This window comes from Heliangelus exortis, chromosome 30 (assembly GCF_036169615.1).
Source record: "Heliangelus exortis chromosome 30, bHelExo1.hap1, whole genome shotgun sequence".
Classification (NCBI taxonomy): domain Eukaryota; kingdom Metazoa; phylum Chordata; class Aves; order Apodiformes; family Trochilidae; genus Heliangelus; species Heliangelus exortis.
Genome location: NC_092451.1, coordinates 4,261,166 through 4,282,267, shown reverse-complemented (window position 1 = coordinate 4,282,267; position 21,102 = coordinate 4,261,166). Strand labels below are relative to the sequence as shown.

Genomic DNA, 21,102 nt, shown 5'->3' with positions numbered 1-21,102 from the left:
TATAATAAACCTTTTCTTCCAAGGGGTGCTGATAAGAATTTCCATTTTTAGTCAAGGGCAAGCGAACTGTTCAGCCTTTATTTGTTGCTGTTGCAACTGAAGAAGGAGCAGAAACTAATTTTTAAACTTTTCCTGTAAATAGTGCATTAATGAAGACAGATGGGTCAGCAGTATAAACAAAAACTCTATCTCAAGCTAGTTTTGTTCTGGCTTTGTTTCCCAATATAGTAAGCAAACCACCACCACCCCTGTTCCCATCCTATTAACAGTGTTTGCACTCCAATGTTGAACTGGGTTATAAGGAAGTTTAAATTAACACTGGGCTGTAGTTTTTCAAATGCTTGAAGCAGATGTTCAAGTGCCAGGAAATCTTCCCCTTCTTTTTTTTTTTTTTGTGTGTGTGTGTGGTGTGTGTCTTATAAAGAACTACAGATTTTGCTAGGGTTTGCCTCTGTATTTTTTACAGAAAATACTTTTTTTCCCCTCAAAGATACATTTGGGTATCTCCAAACAGGAGCAGCTGCTGCCCCCAACAGCTGATCTGCCCCCAGCTTCCACGGCTGGGGCAGCAGTGGCAGAAAAAGTCATGCTGAGCTGTCAAGTTTTAATGTTTAAAAACCAGGAATTTGTACCTTCAAGCACTGCAGAGCAAGCCTAGACTCCAGGGATCACACCCAAGCAAGGGATAATGCAAAAAAAGCTTTCAGGAGAAATCTTTTTGAGGAGTTTTAGTGCACATGCAGAGGGCTAAGAGATATGGATCATCTAAGGGAACCTCAGACTTCCAAGTGCTTTGTGAAATCTGGCATGAGTGCTGAGTGTTTTCACAGCAGACACAGCTGTCAAGATTTCCTTAAAGGCCAAGAAATGAGCAAGATGTCTTGAAGTTCATGCTCTTCTGGAGGCATGATTTAAGAGCAGCAATCCAAGACCAAAGCTCTTCTCTCAGCTCCCTGGCTGATATGTTATCCAGGCTCTTCCTCTCTTTTTACCATTTGCTTCTGCTCCCTCTTTGCCTGTTCTTCCTCTTCAGACTGCAAGCACTGCCTGACATTTTATTCAACATCCAGCAAAAAAGTGGCTTACACTTTCTTATATTCAGTTAGCAAGAGGTGAAAGCAAAAATCCAACTGATACTGATGATTTCCATGAGGCAGGGTTGCTGCCCCCCCTTAGCTGCATGTAGTAAACCAGACATGGATGGATGGATGGATGGATGGATGGATGGATGGATGGAGGGATGGAGGGATGAATATTGAAGCCATACTTTTCCAAGCCTTTTAAAAAGTGGTTTGCATTTTTAAGTCAAGCATCTGCTAGCACACTGATAGAAAATATATCAGAAATTGAAGCAAAATCAATGCACGCTACTACTACTATTTAATGTGACAATTTCTTTTGGAAACAGAAGTCATCATGGTACTAATGTGGGAAGATGGATGGATGAAGCAAAAAAAGAAAGAAAATGAAAGCATGCAGTGGAACATTTTTCAAGGACTTGCTGACATTACCAGCACTTACAGCTTGGCTCTTGTCAACCACTCACTGTATTAGTTGTGTCTATCTATAGGGACAGGTGTATTTAAAGCCAAGGACTTGTGAGTTGGTGGAAACAACCTCAATTTGGTGCTTAGGAAAAGCTCTTTATAAACTATCTGCACCCACTCTTGGTGCTATTTTGCCTGATCTCTGCCATCTAAGCATGAACACTCAGTAAATGTCTTTGCATAATGATATTCAAAGGTAAAGTAAAAGTAAGGTATGGTTTTGCTGATAAAGCAGGCAAGCAACCCTAAGAGGCACACATTAGTAAATGGAATACCAGTCTCAGTAGTTATAATCTCAGGTTATGAACAGCTTAGGTACAGCTGAAGGATTCAAGAGATGCTAATCTTTTCCCCAAAATAGCACAACAGGATACATCTTATGCTTTTTGTTTTTTCACCCCAAACTCAGGCTGAAATCCTCTTCAATCAGCAATAGAGCCCTTGTTTCTCTCTAAAGAAAGCTGATTAATATCAAAAGAGTGGATGGCTCCTGATTCTAAAAAGCTTTCAGTGATATTTTTATTGATCCTGTAAACATTCACACTTGCAGGTTTAGTAACTGATAAAATGCATGCCTACCCTGCTTTGTATTGTATGTAACACACTGTGCACTATCTGCTCTACTACAACAAATCTCTGGCAGTAAGAGAGTGTGAAGGCAGCCACTCTGCTTTGCTTTGTGCTCACTTGAAAATTTATAGTGATTATGGGAAACTACAAAGGGTTACTTATTATTTCTAAGGCACAGGTCCTCTGACAGAAACATTATTCAGAAACAATGGTTCCGTTCAGTAAGGACAGTGGTGCAAAAAGCAAGCTGGTCAGATCACTGCCACGGGTACTGTTGCAGAAAAGAGATGATAAAAGCAAATGTCGGATTATCTCCCTCATGCTGGATTATCACTCCTAACAAGGTGAATGGTTTGTCTTGGCAAATGGCTTCATAAGAATTGTGGATAGTTTTGAAAGGATCTGTGCAGTCACACTTCAACCGTTGGCTGCTGCAGTTCATGTCAGCAGAGCAAAATATCACACCTCTTAAGAATTCTTTTAACGTGCCATTAAGCAGGGACTGAGATTGCAGAGCAGCTCAGGGGAAAGGTCTGTGAGCTGTGTCAGTCTCTCATGGGGTGGGACCACAGAAAGCAACACAGCCCCGAGACACAGCTCACAGCCTGGATACACACAGCACAAGTGGAGACTGCAGAACCCCACAAGAAACCAACCACACAGCTGCCAACTTACAGCAGTGATACCCCTGCAAAAGTACTTACACAGTGGACAAGACCAAACGTCCTCCAGGATGCTATTTGAATTACTACAGTGACTGGGTAGTTCTATAAGCAACAGAGATAACAGGTATATGATATTTACAGGTATATGATATCTGGAGGAGGGAAAAAAAATCAGCAACCCCAATCTCTGTGCAACACAACTCAGCAAAAGAGATTCCACGTAAAATAGAATGGGTACAAGGTTTTATCCAAGTGGGATTACACACAAGCACAAAAATAAAACATTCTGTATTCTACATTATATTACAAAGGCAGGCAGTCAATAAATAGGTCAATAAATTATGGGAAGCACAGAAGAGTATGTGTGAAAATAGGTGAAACTGGTTTTAGTTGGTGCAGTATAAAGTCTTTTGTGTTCATTCCCATGAAGTGCTAGAGTGATTCTTTCAAAGACGCTTATCACTTCCAGGGAAGATAACTTTCCCTTAAAAGTGTAAGACAGATGTGGGGACAGTACAGTAGGCTCTGGTACAGCCTAAGAGAGTCAACGTCACTTACACTTTCCCAAGAATCTGACAAATTTGCAGCTTAGTATAAATAAAGTGACGGGTCTATTGTTTCTCAGCTCCCACACCTCCTTATCGCCGTGATTTGTTGCAGAAGAGTGGCGGAAACATGGCATGTGACATGGTTGAGTTTCAGAGAGGGGGGTGGCAAGATCTTGATGAATTGACAACTGCAGCACAAACATAAAGGAAAGATCCTCTCTATCTAGCTGGCACAGGGGTTTTCCTTTCCTGCCTGGTTCTATGCAGACTAAATGCACTACTACTACTTTCACATTTGAATTGGGTTACAAAGCTGTGTTGTATGCAACTTACCAGACTGGGTAGGGAGATCAGTTTCTTAGCTGATATAAACTGGTCTGATTTCAAAGAATCAGGAAGTTTCCTGTACTTTTTTCTGCCACCTAAAGCTCTGGCCCTTGGAAGACAGCACACAGATGGTGCTGCTTTACACGGGGTGCTTTGGTAATAAAAATGCACAGGGGGAATTTCTTGCCACTTCAGGTCAGAGCATGGCACAAGCCTGGCAAGGTTCGTGGGCCCACCAAGAGAGGAGGGAAAGGGAATGATTCCTTTTTGCTCCAGATGCCAAATCATACCTGCCAGCTACCTTTAACTGAGGCAGGGAAAGATTAAAGAAAGAATTATGAAAAAAAGTAAAACAGTCTAACACCCTGTTGTGTCTTAGTGGCTTCGGAGCTTGAGAAATGTTGGGACTTAAGAGTTACACAGATAAATTAAATAGTAATAATAATATGAGCATGTAGAGATTTTACACAAAACTAAACAATCTAGGGGTGTATTGTTGATAATTCAGCTATCTTTAATAGCTCTCAAAATCCCTATAGATGGCAATCAACATTTCTAAAGTACAAAAATAGGCCTTTATTTCTGTGAATTTGGATGTGCCTCTCTGGCACAAAGAGCCCTCCCAAACAATCCACTCATCTGCTCTAGGCCTTGAGAAGAAGAGAGACTCGGTCATCATTTGGACAGCTAAAACCAGCAAGAAGCAAGCAATGGAACAAAATATACATTCCCTACAGTCGTATGACTTGCCCATTCCCCATAACAGGAAACATACAATTATCTGTACATGCCTCATTAAATAACCTTATTAAATAGGAAATCCAAAATGTACAAATTTACAGACTGAATCATTAAATACTTCCCCTGTGCACCCCTCTGCGCATGCATTCCCTCCTACTATCTGCAGCCACACTCTGATACCACCATGCCTTCATATTTGAACTTGTAGGTGACCACTCCTGCATCTAAGTAGAGAATAGAGATGGGATCGAGTTTGGTGGGCACGCAGCAGGCCTTGGAGGCTTTCTGGGGATTCTTCAGGTGAACCAAAGTCTGGACAATGGCATGTTTGGTTGGTGTGACGTGCTCTGTTAAGGGGTAGGCACACACTCCATGGCACTCATAAGCTTCGTACCCTGCTGGGGCAATGATCCAGGAATCCCAGCCAATCTCCTTGAAATCGATGTAGAGTGGAGTCTTTTTACAGTAGTTGCCTTTTGCATTCCTCCGGATGCGGGCAGTAGAGTCGTAAATGATGTTGGATCTCATCTGGAGCAGTGCCTCCTCTCCAGGCTGGCTGTGGAAATTGCCGACTTCCAGGTTCTCCAAGTCGAGGAGCTGCTCGTGGTCTATCATTTCGTTCAGCTCTTGCTTCTCCTCTTTTTTGTCATTGCTCTGGTCATCAGAGAACACGATCAACAGAGGCTCATGCTTAGCCTCAGAGTTGATGTCAATGTCCAGTTTGCCCTCTCCGTTCTGCTCCTCCCCTTCCCTGCTCTCTATATGAACTTCCAGCCGGTGCGTGGTCAGTCCTGCTCTTCGCCAACGCCTGATGGCTTCGGTGACCTCAAAGCTCTCCCACTCACTGCTTGTGCCATAGATGTGCCTGGATGCCAGTGCCACTGCTTTTCTTTCTTCTCCTACCCCCATATGGTCACTCTCCAGAACTTCAAGAATGGTGACTTTCCGATCAAGCCCATCGTAGAGCATTTGGTCCCGTTCCACCAAGGTGTAGAGCCTCAGCTCTGCCATGATGATTTCTTCATGGTGAGGGATGGAAACATTGAATAGGAGAGGATATTTTCGAATCCCTGTAACACCAATAGGATGGGAAGCCAAGTCTGGAAATGACAAAGATCAAATATTTTAGAAGGGTCAATACATCCAGCAACACATGCACTGAAGTTCATCCAACAAGCTTTGCTCTGTTTGGTTTCAGTTGAACAGTTCCAGGAGTGTGGTTTTTTTCATCATTTCCCAAAGTCATACTTGGAAAATAGGCTGACTTTATTTCAGTTGTCACAGGACAGCAATATCCCAGACATGATAAAGACCATAAACCTGGATTTATAGATTCCCTTTCTATCCCCATGTATTCCAGTGACTTCCTTGTCACCTGGTAGAATTACTTATTAAAAATACGTTGCCTAACGCTGATACAAAATCACTTCCAGGTTGTTGCAAAGCAGTTATTTCAGAAATGAAGGAAAACATTTGTCAGTGTAGGAGAGGAAGGAAAGAAGGATATGGTGCTGGAGTGAACATGGCACAAAAGCCATAGGAGCTGCATATGCAATGACAGCAGCCTGTATCTGTGTCTGCTAAGCATTTCTGTGCTAGCAGCTATTCCCTTCTGCTGAAACAGCCCTCAGGATCCCTTGAAAGGGCCAAGCACTGAGGGAGGAAAAGCTGCTTTGTAAGATGGAAATGGTTAGGGAAGGCAGGCTCTGAAAATCCAGCATGAGGCACCAGTTAACAGAAATCCTGCCACAGACTCGATGGGCTTCAAGTGAGCAGTGAAACAGCTGCACTCAGCCAGGCACTTTTGGCAGCTCTAGTTAATAAAGCATGTAAGTACATAATATCTGCTTGTCAGTCAGGCTGTCTGACCTATCTGCATTGTTTGTTTATACACAGGCAATATGCATTTCTTTACACAATGCAGGGATCTTAGCTAATTATTGCAGTTGGTGCTGAATTACTGCGCTGTCTGCTTGTAACTCAGAAGACAGATTAGGACATAGGACTGTGGTAACATTTCTGTGAAGGCAAACCACTTGTGACCTATTACTATCTACATCTCTGACTTCTCCAATTTTGATATGTTTGTAGAAAAGGACCCTGATAAAGCTGCAAGTATTGGCCATGCTCCATTGGTATTCTTAAGCAAGCAGTTAGCTTCAGCGTGTGACTTGTCCTTGGGGTTTTGAGGCATCTGCCTTTTTTTTTTTTTCTTTGTTTTCTTTTTCTTCTTTTTTTTTTGTATTTTCCATTTTTCACTTTTTATTTGTTCATAAATACAGACATGGGCTGTGATTCCCTACATTTCAATTGATAAAGGTGGGAGCTGAGTATGCTCAGCACAAAGCCAGGGTAAGAGCAGGCTGAGCTGGAAGACAATGCTATTTGAGTTTAGTTATGATCTCCATCCTGGAAGTAATCTTTGGGATTTCCTGGACCTTGATATGCCAAAGCAGGTTTGCAGTGATTGCATATAATGATAGGTGAGAAATGCCACCTGATGAACCCAAGCAATTCACCAAGAGGCAAGGTAAAGGACACACAGCATGTAAGAAGCCACAAGAAGGCTAGCAGGGCATGAGAAGTGTTCATTTCTAAGTCAGATGTGACTCTACTCTTCAGCTAGAAATTCCATAGGAACATAAACCATTCTATGAATCTATGAAATACCTCCTGCTGTTCCAGGACACCCCTATCAGAGTCAGGAAGGGAGATGTGGAGTCCATAGAAAAAGAATTTCCCTTAAGATCTCTAGCTTTAAGACCCGATTACTGACCCATTTCTAATGGAGATGATCCAGTCCATGGGTTAAAAGAAAGAGCCAATTCCAGCCACTCAGCATGTTGTGTTTCTGTAATATTCTTATAATAAATTTAATAAAGGATTTAGTGGATAAGAATGAAAGTACCATTACTGCCAATTTTCGGTAGGCAGGTGAAGAAAAAAAATCCATTGTATGATCTGTTTCTAATGTCCTAACCATTGCAAGTTATTAATTTCTTTATCATAAGAGTTCTTTAGAATGAAACAGATGGTTCTTAGTTACACCAGCTTTCAAGACACATAAGAAACACTAATTTCACAGCCCCTTCTAGCTGCATGCTTTTATGGAACTGTCTTAACATCAACAGTCTCGCTTTACATCTTGCTGGTTTGGATTGGAAGAGGTGAGAGAAATACTGAAATGACAAAGTTAAGCCAAGTTTACCCTGTCTGGTACAGAACTTATGCAGTGGTAAAATAGGCACAGAACTGCCAGCTGCTCTGTGTATTACTGGCAGGTCAGTTTGGTACTGTTTACAGTGCTGAAAACCTGAAAGAATTTCAGTTTTGCCAGTGGAATGATCTCAGATTTATATGACTAAACCACACTGTATTTTATTCTTTAGTAGACCATACTAGGTAATTTTTATCCTGTTTATTTTTTCCAAATAGAGCAAAAGAAGAGAAGAACAAGATGAAATCCTGCATGTGTCTCCATTTGTGCTGATGGGCAGTGACAGGCACGGCTGTGGAGATGAGAAACTGCTCACCAACGATGAAACTGGTTTGCCATCAACCCTTCAATAAATTGCACAGCTGAAATGACTTGCACAGAGCCTTTCCTTATTGTTCATAATTTCAAAACTGCAAATATTAGGGGAAAAAATGAATTCTATACTTCATTGACTAGGCTAAAAAAGGGTAAGAGAAGCCCCATGGCAGTTGGAGTAGTTGCATATGTCCCTGAGTTAACAAGAACCAAAGCACTTTTTTTTGTACCAAGTGGAGTAACTGGTATATAGAAATTATTAGTCGAAAAACATTTTTAACACAAAATCTGTCTTAGTGCAAATAGGTATTGACAAACTGTTGAATGCTAGCACCGAAACATCATCTCACTGAACTTGGTGGAAATGTCAAAGCAGAAACTTCGTACAGTCACACTTAAACTTCTTCAGATTTTTTGTTTTAAAATAGGAAATAATTCTCATCCTCCAAAATAAAACCTAAGGGCTATCAAAAATTTGCCCCACATATTCCTATGCATTTGCCGGACTTTGTTCAGACACAAAAAAAATCCCATGAAGATCAATAGTGAGAGGATATTAACAGGAAGGTGTAGTTGGTAAAGCTCCTATTAGGAAAATATTGCACCCTTGAAGAGCACGTAAAGATATTTCTTAACTTAATTTCAAATATTACTTAAGGTCTTTGGGGGGATTATGAAAATGAACCCAAATTATACTTGGTGCTGTCCAAATAAAAAAGAAATTTCTTCTTGTCCCCAAACCTTACAGTCTCAAAACTAAAGGACCGTGTATTTCTCTCAGAAGAAGTGGGACCTGGGTGATGCTGGCACAAGCAGTGTTATCTGCTACATCCAACACCACCCTGGGTGAAAGACCTTTTTCCCTCAAGTGTGGTTCATGCCCGTGTCTGTTAAATACATTTCTCATTGACTGTAAGGGTGCTCATTTCTATTTACTTCTCCTAGAGATGCGCGTATCTTACCTTCATTTTTGAAGCTCCTAATAATATTTGCAGATGGCATGGATGTCCTGTCAGTGGCAAACCTGTTGTACAGCTCTAGCATGTACTCTGGTGGATCCACCTTGGCCGATTCGTGCAGGGGAATGTCAGAGAGGTTCAATGTCTTCAAAAACTCATTTTTCATATTCTGAAGCAGCGTGTTGAAATCAACGCCATCCTGCTCGGAGAGGATCTCGTCGAAAAGAGGCACGTCTTCCTCCAAGGAAGAGTGCTCCAAGCTCAGGATGGGACTGCAACTCGCCAGGTGAACCAGGAGACAGAGGACAGCCCAGAGCTGGAGGACGACAGAATCCATGACTCCCCTCCAGCCTCCAACCGCGCTCACCAAGCTCTAACTCTCGTGTGGGCTACGTGGCCGTTTTATCCCCTGGGTTGTATGCGGCTTGTGTCACAGAGAGATGACAAGTTTGGAAGCTCTTGTCTTGAAACTTGTGATCCGTCCTGCCTGTCTCCCCCTTCCCCCTCCCCAAGACCAGGTCTCAGTAATTGGATATGGCTTGCTCTCTTCTGTGGTCGTCTTGCCTCTCTTATCTCGTTCAGTGTAAGCTGTTCACCAGATTTGTTGCTATCTCGCAATCCCCTTTCCCTTAATGAGCATTTTGTAAACATTCTTCACTAGGACACTCTGAGATAGGACAAGTTTCTCCTCAGAGAGGAACTGCCCTTTCTTTCTGCCTCCTGGTAGCTGACTTCCTTTGCCACGCGTGAACAGCTGCCATCCCTGCAGATTTCAAATTCAGACATAAATTCTACAGAGCCTTTAGCCAAACCTATCATTTTTGCACCGAGGGCAAAGAACAGCTCCCCTAAGGGAGCAACTCTGCCCTTTTCAATAGTACTTCAGAGGTAAGTTACATGACACTTATAAAGGAATTTCTGAGGGAGAAGGTCCACTTGTCTGTGCGTGTAGAGGGCACAGCACTGGAGAAGAGCTGGAGGTGCCACCACAGCCCTGGAGTCACAAGGCCCTTTGTGCAGAGAGCAGGTGAGCTCAAGATCAGGGAGGAGAATTTCTCACATTGCAATTAGAAAGCTGTGCTTTGCAAGGGCTCTGCTGGGAAGAGTGCTTTGAAGAGAAAGAGCATGCAAGCCACAAAGTCTGGCTTTGAAAGAGAGAGAGGAATGGAATATTTGCAAATGGTTCAGCAAATCTTTTCTTCCTTCTTTATTATAAGCTTCTGCCTTGCAGGCCATAGTTATTCTTCGTTTAGTCACAGCACTGCTAAAGAGGCTGTCTAAAAATGACCAAATCCACACAAAGGCCACCAGACTACTCTGACTTCACCTTCACATCACTTCAGATAGCTCAGTGGCACAATGTGGGGAATATTGAAATGATTTTGCTAAAAAGGTGTGCTAAAATCCAGAGAATAGTTTTTGCATGCAAAAATTGATCTAGTTTTTATATGTTTTAAATTCATCCTTTTTTTTTTTACATAAATATCAATATATTTGTGAAAATCACATATAGTATTAATGCCATGGAGCCAGACCTTAACATGACCTTTAAACCTCATTTTATTAAACTTTTCTTATTTTAAACATGGGAATCTTGGCAATAATAGCTAAGTGCATTACCAGAGTTACCGTTATTGCTATACTACATCAGGAGTAGATATTGGAGCTTAGGAAGATTTAGATCTCATTGTGGGGTTCATGATAACCTGTGCAAGTTTGTCTGTAAATCCTCTGCAGCCTTGTCAAAGGCTCATCTCTGAATATTGTGGCTTTCCAGAGCCAAGTTCAGAAAAAGTAGTGAAATTTTGGAGCTGAGTTCAGGTCATTTCTGTTAATTAATTGAAAAGAAAAGCAGTCTTCTTTTTGTTGGTGATTCATCACCTGACTATGCTGAACTAAGGTCTTTACTGCCATAGGAAGTGAGATTAACAGTCAAAACCATGAAAATAGCCTTAACTCCTTCATGCAGCACAATGTCAGTACTGCACAGGAAAATCTTCAGGCTGGCTTGTCACAGGCAGCTCTGGGAGCAGCAGATATTGCCATGAGAGCAGTAATAGCTCCAGAAGTGGCTTCCTGGTTCTATGCTTAAATATTAATTTCAGAAATGCACTAAGCACGTTGCAAGAGCTATTGCTTGCAGGAAGGAATCAGGTGCTGAAGCTTTGCAACACTTCACAGCACACGGCCTGAGTCCTGGCTGGTATCTGGTTTGCCTTTGACCAGGCTGAATAATGGTTTGACTGCAGAGGCTGCAGCACATGGATTTGCCCTGCTGAGTTTGTAAGCACTGGGATCTCTGTTAATCTGTTAGTCAAAAGGAACACTTGTAGAGTAAGAGGAGATTTTTCTAGGTTCTCTCCACTTTTGTACAAATTAAAACTTAGTCTGCTGTGCAGCTCTGGTTTTCTGGGGGATAAAACTGAAGAGCAGGACTTAACAGGTCTAGCAGTTTGACCTTTTTTTCCCACCTGCACAATAAGTGTCCTAGAAAGGAAATTACTCTCAAAAAAATCTATGCTTGAATAGATTAACTGAGGATGTTGAAGAAGGAACACTAATAGACATCACTGTTTAACAATCATTAAATCTGTAGCATAAAAAGTGATCCTATTTCATTAGCAACAAACAGTGTAACAGGCAGGCAGAGATCCTGAAAGGTGTCTTGGCCCTCACTCCTTGAAAGTCTGTGGTTTTCCAGCTAGTCTGCAGTTGCACAAGGGCAAACAGAGCTAATGAAAACCTCAGCCTTTGCACTGAACCTGGCAGTGCCTGGAATGACATTCAACATGTACAGCATGTTGAATGGTGTCATTAACGTTTCACCCTTCCTGTTAGTGCTTGCTGCTGGGGGAGGAGGTACAATGGATTGGACATTCTCCATTCTTATGCCAGGGTGAGAAGCAGAGGGGAAAATCAGCCCAGAGAGCTGGGAGAGGCCCTTCCTACGCCCAGAGCTCTGCAGATCACAGATGAATGCAAATGCAGCTGATCCAGAGGCAGCCAAAGCTCTGGAGCAGCTCCTGGGAACAGCTCACTTGTCGAAAGGGTCAGTCCTGAAGATTGTGGGGCTCCAAAATAGACTCTAATCTCAGGCACCCCACAACTTCCTCCAAGCTGATGCCTCCACGGCTTCTTCTGTCAAGAGGCAGCAGAAGAGCATGGGTTTGAGCAGGAATGTGTGAAGCAAGCAAGGTGCTGAAAGGCTAGAAAGTGAAGCAGGGCTTTATGAAGTGTCAAGGTCGACGATACACGAGATAGAAAGGGTGTGATGCTCCTCTGGACAAGAGGAAATGCAGAAAAAGAATGTGAAGGGGTTTTTAAGCATCCTCACCCTTTCTCTGGTTTTTGGAACAGAGGAACACCTGCTCTCATTTACACTCTGAGCAGACTGGGATGGGGAACCTTTCTCAGGAGAAAGTGATTAATATTTTTTTATGTTTCCTGAGCTTTCCAGCTCTGAACAGTTCCTCAGTGAATAAGAAGAAAGTCTGCCAGTTAGCTATAATGCTATGTGTAATTTCTCCATGTATACATCTGTACACAGGTGGGTTTTGCTTCAGCAGTCTGTACCTTAACAAATTTAATTAAGGTGTTAAAATTAGATTGTTGTTACCTATGAGGCTTTCTTTAAATCATGAGAAACAGTTTCCCTTTTTGATTTTATTTCCTTTTTCTCTGATGGCTTTTAATGGATTCCATTGAAAAAGCCTCTCAGAAAGCACCACCAAACAAATCCAAAGAGATTAAGTTTTCAGAAGAGGAAAAAAGAATTGGTTTTGATTGGAATACAGAAGCATTACTGAAAAGTAAATATTCCTTAGAGTTCCTTTTAAAAAAATATTAAAACATTTGAGGAGAACTATTTGATGAACTAGTGTTCAGTTAAGTCATCTATTGGAGGAAGACAGAATATTAGAATTTTTTCTGCCCTGCTTATATATGAATATAAATATCCCAGGTAAAACTGGCTGGAATGTGGAGGTAAGAGCACTTTCTTCAGAGTTCATAAGGGAAGAACTTGCACCCACTAGAGGCTTTTGGGGATATTTGGGATATTTCTTGTAGATATTCAAATCTCAATTCCAGATGCCAGTACTGAGGGCAATGAGACAAGAAACCTAATAGGCATCAAGCATTTCCAGTACCCTATGATTTCTTAGAGCTTTACAATTTTCATTTAAGTCTTATTTGTCAGATACTTACATAAACAACAGAAAAGAAACAACTCTTGTCCCCAAGAATGTACACTGTATGTGAAAAGACAGATGGGGCAGCAAAGTGAAACAACCTTATAAACATAGAAGAAAATATATCAAATTACTTGCCCAAGGTAGCAGAGGACATAGATAGCAGAGCCAGCAATTGGGCCTCAGTTTCCAGAACTCAAAATGCATTGCCCTGCTTCACCACAAGAAAATGTCCTAACCCACTCTGCTCCTGCAAGGAACTTGCACTAAAGCACCAGGGAATCTTTGCTTTGGCTCTACAACTTCAGAGGAACAAAAAATGGTGTCAAGCCTGAGTGTTCAGTGTGTGTGACACAGAGAGCTGTCACCCTCAGCCACACAACTGCTCCTGCCCATAAAGTAGCATTAACAAAGAGTGTGTGTTCATGGAAGACCAGGAATGCCTTTGGTGGCATTAATCAGTGCTCAAAATCACCGAGGTCACTCTGAAAAAAAACCCACACATTTTCCCACTGCACAGTGTAAGGAGGCACCACTATCCCAGCCAGCACTGGATCAAATCTCAACATTTGGACTCAATCAGCAGCAAAATATCTTGTTCAGAAATCTGTCAAATTCATGCTGAGTAAACCTGAAATTCTTTTTGCAAGCTGTATAATTGCAGGGATTTCAGTTCTAGGCAGCTCTCTAATTAGGACCCCACAAATATGTATGCCATTTCAGGGAAGCAGGATAATGATGCAAGCTAATAGTCTCTAGCAACCATCACAGTATGTGATTTGGTGTTTTCCAAAATACAGGGACAAAATTATTACGAAAATGCCCCACAATGGTCTCTGCCAGAAGATAGCTGTGGCATGAGGTAACTGTTGGATGTGATACGGGAGATAAAGAAGAGTGTGACACTGACAGTGTGATGAGCTTGCAATGGAATAACTAAAATTAGTTTCCATTCCTGCATCTATGTCCTTATTCCTGTATGACTTGGTTCCTGGCTGCTCTGGATTTCCTTTCCATAAATGGGTTGTTCCCAGCAGCTCTCTATTATGATTTCAGATGTTCCTAGAAAACAACAAGGCAGTATTTAATGAAAGAATGGGGAGAGAGAAGTGTAGCAATGCATTGCAACCTGTGGGATTGAGAAAAAAGAAGAGAACAGGGAAAAGGAAAGCCACTGTGCAGCCAAGAGGGCAGAGAACTTAAACACAAACCCCTCCTGACCCCAAGACTGAAATGTGCACCACCAGCTTTATATGGGAAGCCATCAGCTACTTCCAGGTAAATTAAAAGAATGGGGGACATACTAATGAGCAGGGCACAAAAACTACCTGCACTACCATGGGCAACTCCCTTTCCTCTCTTCTTTTTTTCCTGCTGAGGTAGCAAAATGTTTGTGCAAGTGCCACCTGGTCTCAGCTCCAGGCCAGTGGCCATGAGGCAGGACAGAGAAAGAATGATAAGCAGATATTTTCAAGCCAGTGCAAAGCCTGAGCAACAGAAACAGAAAGGAGCTGGAAATAGCTGGACATTGACTTTCTGTCAACGTCCTGTCAGTCACGTGCCACAAATGCACTGGAAACTCACGGCTTTCCTATTTCTGTGAACCTCAGCTCCCAGTGTGCTCGTTCCCCCAAGCAGTTATTTGGAAGAGCTGACATTTTCTAGAGTGACTGGCCTGGCTTTGGAATTAATCAGGAATTTTCTAGCATGCACTCAAGTACATAGCTCAGTCCTGCAGTCAAAGAAAAATACACTATGTGAACATTCTTAGGTCCACATATGGGAAAGGCTAAGAGGAGCTTGCTTTTACACCTTCTTCTGTACACTCCCTCATTTAAACTTTTTTCCTGCCAGGCCTCAAAATGAACTAAAAAGGCAACAAGAATACTTAGATCCAGCTCAAGTATTTCCAGTATTTCCAAATATTTCTTTAAATCATTTATAGGGTGGGAGATGATTCAAGAAATCTACCAATTCTTGTCCACTCCCATTATATCAGCATATGCCTCCATGCACGTGGAGGCCCTGATACTAGGAGTTTACTTAATATTTAGACTACTTAAAAGTTACACAACTTATTAATTCAGTCTGATTCAAACCTGGTGAGACGTAGTTAAAGTGAATTAATTACTGTTTGAGATCTTCACATAGAAAGTACTGCAGTGCTAATGAACAGCAGAATAGGCAAACTGTTTAATACCAAGAGTTTTAACTCTGCAGGCTTCTTATCATACTTGCTTCACAGAACAGTTTAACAGAAAAAGGTCAAGAGAAAGTTCTAATTTTACATTTTTGAAATTCCTTCTCTCATCATCTAGTTATTCTGCAGAGCTTTGGTATTCATGTGGGTGTTAAACTCCAGGGAAGTCTCTGAGCAGCTTCAGTGACACTGACAAAAGCAAGACTCCTGAACAGAACTTTACAGAAATCTCCAAACTTGTTCCTCTTCCTTTGTCAGCTATGTCCAAAGTGGACTCTTTCTGGAATACCATTCTTTAACTTACTGAGAACTTCAAGTAAGTAATCCACGGTAGTAAAAGAACAAAGTTTTTGTGAACAATTACTAAATGTATCTCGTCCTTGGTTTTTAGAGCTATGGATTCTTAATCTTGAGTGATGGGTTGGAAAAAGAGAAGTTTTGTTCACCAGAAATTGTTTTGTTGACAATTTTGACTGATAGCTTCAAATTATTTAACTGACCACTGCACTATTATGCAGAGACAGAACATTTTCTGGCACTGTTAGTTGATGTCTCAGCATGACATGGTAATTACAAAGCCAACAGCTTGTAACAGTATCAAGTAGATATGAGGAAAAATTAGACATGCATGTCTAATATTTGTTCTGTTTATTTTATGTAAGGGTTGGGATCAAAAAGGGAAAGCAAGTTTTACATAACAGTAGAAGAGATTGATTCAGTTAAAAATACTGTTTATGTGTGGCCTTAGAAGTTCAACGATTAAAATGTATTACATTTCAGTTTATGTAACTTGATGGCTGGAACTATACTGGATAAATCAGGGTTGTCAGCAGCCTCTCTCATTTATGTCTGCCATGTGACTGAATATCAAATTTTGTCTTTTCTACCTTTTTTTTTTTTTGAGGAAAACTCCATAAAACTCATTCATTTTCACTTCAATTGCAGCATAAATTCCAAAATGGTCTGGTCCTCTTAGTCTGGCTTGTGCAACTATTTTTTTTTTTTAGGATGTTGAGGATACTTATGTATTGGTTTGCATTACCACAGAATTTGATCAAATGCTGTTAATAGCTCACTTCACAAGACAACTGTTCATTTCTCCTTACCTAAAAAAAGTCTTGTATATAGCCAAGACCAAACTGAAGGATTAATTGTCCTCCAAATGCAACCAGCATACAAAAAATGTGACTTTATCCTGGCAACTTTAAAAAAATAAATAACAATGGAGGGGAAAATAAGAGACCATACATAATAGCTCTATGCAAGTATCTTTACAGGCAGGAAACTTACCTCATTGATACACAGACTTTATTCTTATTATCTGTCACATCAGCTAGAGACCATTTTAGTAGCAGGATAGGCATACAGAGACTACTCTCCCTCAGGTACTATTTATATTCTTTTAACACTTGTGATGCTCCACATTAGGAAAATACATTTTAATTGGAGAGATTTTAATCAATAAAAACTTTTTAGACTCTAATGCTGCTAGTTCTACCATTCTTGTGTTGTGATCATCTCCTTCACGGGTGTTTAACACTAGTAAGCTATGCATAAACACTCCTCTACCTGAAGGAACCCACCCCCTCTGGTAATTCTTCACTTTTAATTAACAAACCCTCCCCCCCGTTTAGGCTTGTAGCTTGGGGGAGTCTGTAATGTGCTTTAAATCACACTGCACAGCTCCCCAGTTTTTCTCAGAGCATCCTGGTGGATGGGGGTGTCTCGTGAAGCGTGGATGGCAGCTTATCTCATTGAGAGCATGGAACAAGCCCCTCACAGTCCCTGGTGTTAAAGGGCTCGACTTATCTGGAATGAGTGGCAGAGTGCTCTGGCTCAGCTCTCAGTGTATGGCACCCAAGGACATTGCTTAATGTGCTGCTGTCAAACACCTCCCACTGTGCTCAGGGCAAATTTCTGAATCAGGGAGCTTCTCTAGGTGAAAACAGGCTCTGCTTCCTATCACAGGGGATGGAAAAGGTTATTGGGTACCAGTGTTGGCTCAAGCCTTAATGTCCTTATGTCTCCATTTAAACATATTTTAAAATGCTTAGCAATTGTCAGGTGGCTATGTGTACAATGGTGCCAGCAGGAGAAAGGGAAACTCCCCAGCAGCTGGCATGGTGACTATCAGGGTAAGTATGGGAAGGGTGGATGGACTGGGTCCTACCTGGGAAGTGCCAGAAGGGATTTACAGCCTGCAAACAGATAAAAGCCTTAGCTACTTTTATAGGCTGGGCTGCCTGGAAGCTATCTGAATTACAAGAACCTCCTCAGAAAAACTTGTTGCACTGCTTTACCCCTCTGCCCTCCTTTATGTCCCACATCAGCTCCCGTGCTAGCACCAGCAACTACAAAGTGATTTTTGAAAGGACACTTTCTCCACTCTGAACACAGCCACAGAAGGGTCTACTTTATGTTAAATTCACTCCTCTACCCAACAAGAAATGGGCTCCATTCAATAGGTCTGAATCACTTCCTCTCATTATACACACTCTCAGAAAATTAAATAAAATGGGAACTGCCAAATCACATGAGTCTGCCTGCCTCTTACTGCACTGAGAGAAAGAGCAAAAAAAAGCATCTGTAGAATAGGAAGAGAGATGCTAAAACCAGCAGAAGATGTGACCATGACAAGTGCTAAGAGCAGCAGGACCTGCCTCGAGAGGGACAGAGACATGGCTACAAAACTCCTGCCAGACTGCCAGCCCCAAAATACCCCAAACCAAACTATGAGCCAAAAGCACATCTCTGGGTTATTCAGAACAGGGGTAGGAGCTCAGCTAAGCAGCACGGGGCAGGGGCAGATGAGGCTGGCTACATCTCACTTGGTGGCAACAAGGTTGTGATAGGGAAAGGGAGATAAGAAGAATGCAGAAGTGTTGGGGCTTCCCCCGTACCTGTGCTCATGGCCAGTGTGTGCCTGGCCTTTGGCAGATTTATCTTTCATCTGTAGCTGCATCGCCTTCCTGAAAGAGAAAAGATTTCACTCCTTCATGTAAGATCTTATGAATCTTTGCTACTTACGTTTTAGTACAATTTGAAATCTGACTAATAAACCTGGAGCAAATGCAATGCCTCATTAGATAATGGAAGATATACACACCTGTTAAAGAGGAAAAAAAAAGACAAAAATTAAGGGATCAAAAAGAGTTCAGTTAATCACCAAATGGGAGATAATTACAATGAAAAACAAACATTCCTGGTTTGGAAATCTGAAAAAATTTTCTGCATCCTGATTCAGCTTTTTCTTCATGGGCAACAGGTCTCAGATTGACAGGAATTAATTTTATTTTAGTTCTGAGGTGGGGTTTGCTCCTAATCAGTGTTTTTACCAGCCTAAAACAGCAAGATCTCATTTAATAACAACGCTAGATTCTGACTGCACCAAGAGAAAGGCAACAGTTGGGTTACTGAAACCACCTAGTGGTCAATCCAGATTACAAACGGTTCTCAGCTCAAGTAGGAAGCAAACAAATACCACCAGAACTGGAATACATGCAGCAGAAAAGATGGTATGTCTCACTGGTCAAGACATTAACTTATTTTAAACAAGTAACTGTGCAAAACCCAGTTCACCTTCTCTCAGACAATTATTTAAAATCTGACTATTTAAGATGAGGCACCTTGATTCAAACCCAGCATGTACTTAACTTTTAGAGGAAAGCATCATCTTTTCTTCTTGCACATGGATCTTGCCATGTTCAGTGGAGTGGGTTCAGTGGTAAAAAGAGCTTGGATTAACATGCAGCACAGGTGCCTAGATAAATTGGTGTCCTTGGCAGTGAGGAACCACAGAGGCTTCCTGCCCACTGATATGCATAAGGATCAAGAAAGGTTAATTGCAGTGGAGCTGGAGATGGGACTGAAATGTGTGCTAAATTCTGCCCTCCCCAAATGCTTGACATATTTCAGCTGCCTGTCAGTGTGCATCCAACCACCATTGCCTGGATTCCAGGCATGCCTTCAGACACCTTCCAGGCTTTTTTAAAAAGCTGGGAGCAAATAATCATTATTCTGATTACCCAGCCTAGGATATGCTGGTTTAATTTAAAAAGCTGTTGTCACACATGCACACAGATACACACTCAGGCACACCCAGACACTCTCAATGTGCTCTCTTCCACATAAATCAAATTCCCCACCTTTTATAGAACAAGCTGAGAAGCTAGATAAATGTAATAGCTGAGAAGCTATTACTTTAATGTAGAGCAGCTCTTGGAAAGATGAGGTAACTTTCAAGATAGTAAGAGTCACAATCCGATAGCTCTGTTCCTTTCTTTCTGCCAATATGTCTTTATGATCTAAGTTTGTGCCTTGACTCTTTTCTTCATTTCTGTGACAGATCTGGGTTCCAGTCCTGGTAGGATCAGCTCTCCTGATCTAGATATACCAGTTGCCTGTGCTCATTTCAGGGGGCTAATCTTAGGTTTAAGGCTAACAAACTTCACAGAAAATCCACCCTGCACATTAACTTCAGGCAACTATTAGGATAAGCAGCTCTGGTTTGTTGACTGAGAACACAACTCCCTCTCTCCCATTGCTCCTGAGAGTGGTTGCTGGCTGCAGTCCTCTGTGGGTCCCACCCGTGGAAATCAGTGGGAATTTTCCATCCCTTCCAGTAGGAAATCTCATGGATCACAATATATAAAGATCCTTACCAACAGATGACCCATAAACTACTGCTACCTAACCAGCTCTATGAAAGCAGATGCTTTGTATTATACAGAACACATATCTGAGTTGAGTGATAAATAAAAGGAAAGCTACATATCTCCTTCAGATCATAAACATTCAGCCCAGACCCTCTCCTGACAGGCTGTGCATTTAAAAACTGAAAACATTTTCAGACTACCATTATTTAAAGCAACAGATGGACTCTATCCTCAGGGACACTTTACCTGTTGTTGATGCTTTTTGCTTCCTTTGTCCTTCTCTGTAGTCTTGTAATAATATTCATCACCTTGCAAGATAAGAAAAGTAGACTGATTACAGTCCAAGACAGGTGGTGATAAAATATGTGATAAAATATGTGACAAAATACTGTTCTAATGAACAGCAGATGATTTGACCAGGAGTCTGATTTCATAATAACAAGTTGCAGACCTGAGACCAGTTTCTGGGGCTCCAAAAGAATGCCTTGTCCTCTGGAAGACTTTCAAGACTCCAGTAAGCATTTACTTTTCAGCCCCAAAATATACACTCCTTCCAAGGACTAATGGAAAGGACATGTGAATTAAACCACTCAATGAGATCTACCAGAAAAGCAGGCAGGCAGCACACCAACTTTGCCTCCTCATGGATTTTAATCAGCTTCTGACAAAAGATACACAGGGCACCCAGCAAGTGGTCACAGATCCTTTTAAACTAGCACTGTTAATTTTATCCTGGGTTACAGTTTTCTGGGACTGGGACAGTCTCCTCTATTCAGGTTTGAAAAATGCCCAGAATATGAAACTCTCTGACCCATTTCACCCATTCAAATTGAAGAATTCCAGTTTCTTTGTAAATGGTGGTTATGTAGATCTGCTCCCTCCCTTTATCCACCCATCCATCCGTTTTCTCCCCCCACCCAGCAATTGTACATGAGGTGAGTCAGCACCTGAAGAGGCTGGTGTTGATGCCAGAGGGAAGTTCTCCAATGGAAAAAACTCTTCTGTTACTGTTTTGTCATTGTCATGAAACATATACCAATGCCTACATAGATATATTATATATACACCAATCATTGGAACACATCAAATGAAAACTTCTCTCTTCTGTACCAAACCAGCAAGGGCACTTTCTTTCCATTCTACTTTCAGATGAAGAAAAGACAAAGCA

The 21,102-nt window shown here is 41.6% G+C and overlaps 1 protein-coding gene across 1 annotated transcript; it reads right to left on the bottom strand.

The window, feature by feature from the left end:
• Positions 1–3,008: 3,008 nt before the first annotated feature.
• BMP10 (bone morphogenetic protein 10) lies at positions 3,009–9,453 on the bottom strand. Its single transcript, XM_071729053.1, has 2 exons — positions 8,893–9,453; positions 3,009–5,498 (listed from the first exon to the last, which is right to left on the bottom strand). The coding sequence occupies exons 1-2, from the start codon at positions 9,224–9,226 to the stop codon at positions 4,555–4,557; spliced, it is 1,278 nt and encodes a 425-aa protein (XP_071585154.1). The 5' UTR covers positions 9,227–9,453; the 3' UTR covers positions 3,009–4,554.
• Between the last annotated feature and the right edge of the window lie 11,649 nt (positions 9,454–21,102).

What these genes read in the sequence shown, in the direction of transcription:
- BMP10 (XM_071729053.1), bottom strand. Translation starts at nt 9,226, where the DNA reads ATGGATTCTGTCGTCCTCCAGCTCTGGGCTGTCCTCTGTCTCCTGGTT. An exon ending in TAGGAGCTTCAAAAATGAAG is followed by an intron (nt 5,499 to 8,892) that starts GTAAGATACGCG and finishes TGTCATTTCCAG; the next exon opens with ACTTGGCTTCCCATCCTATT.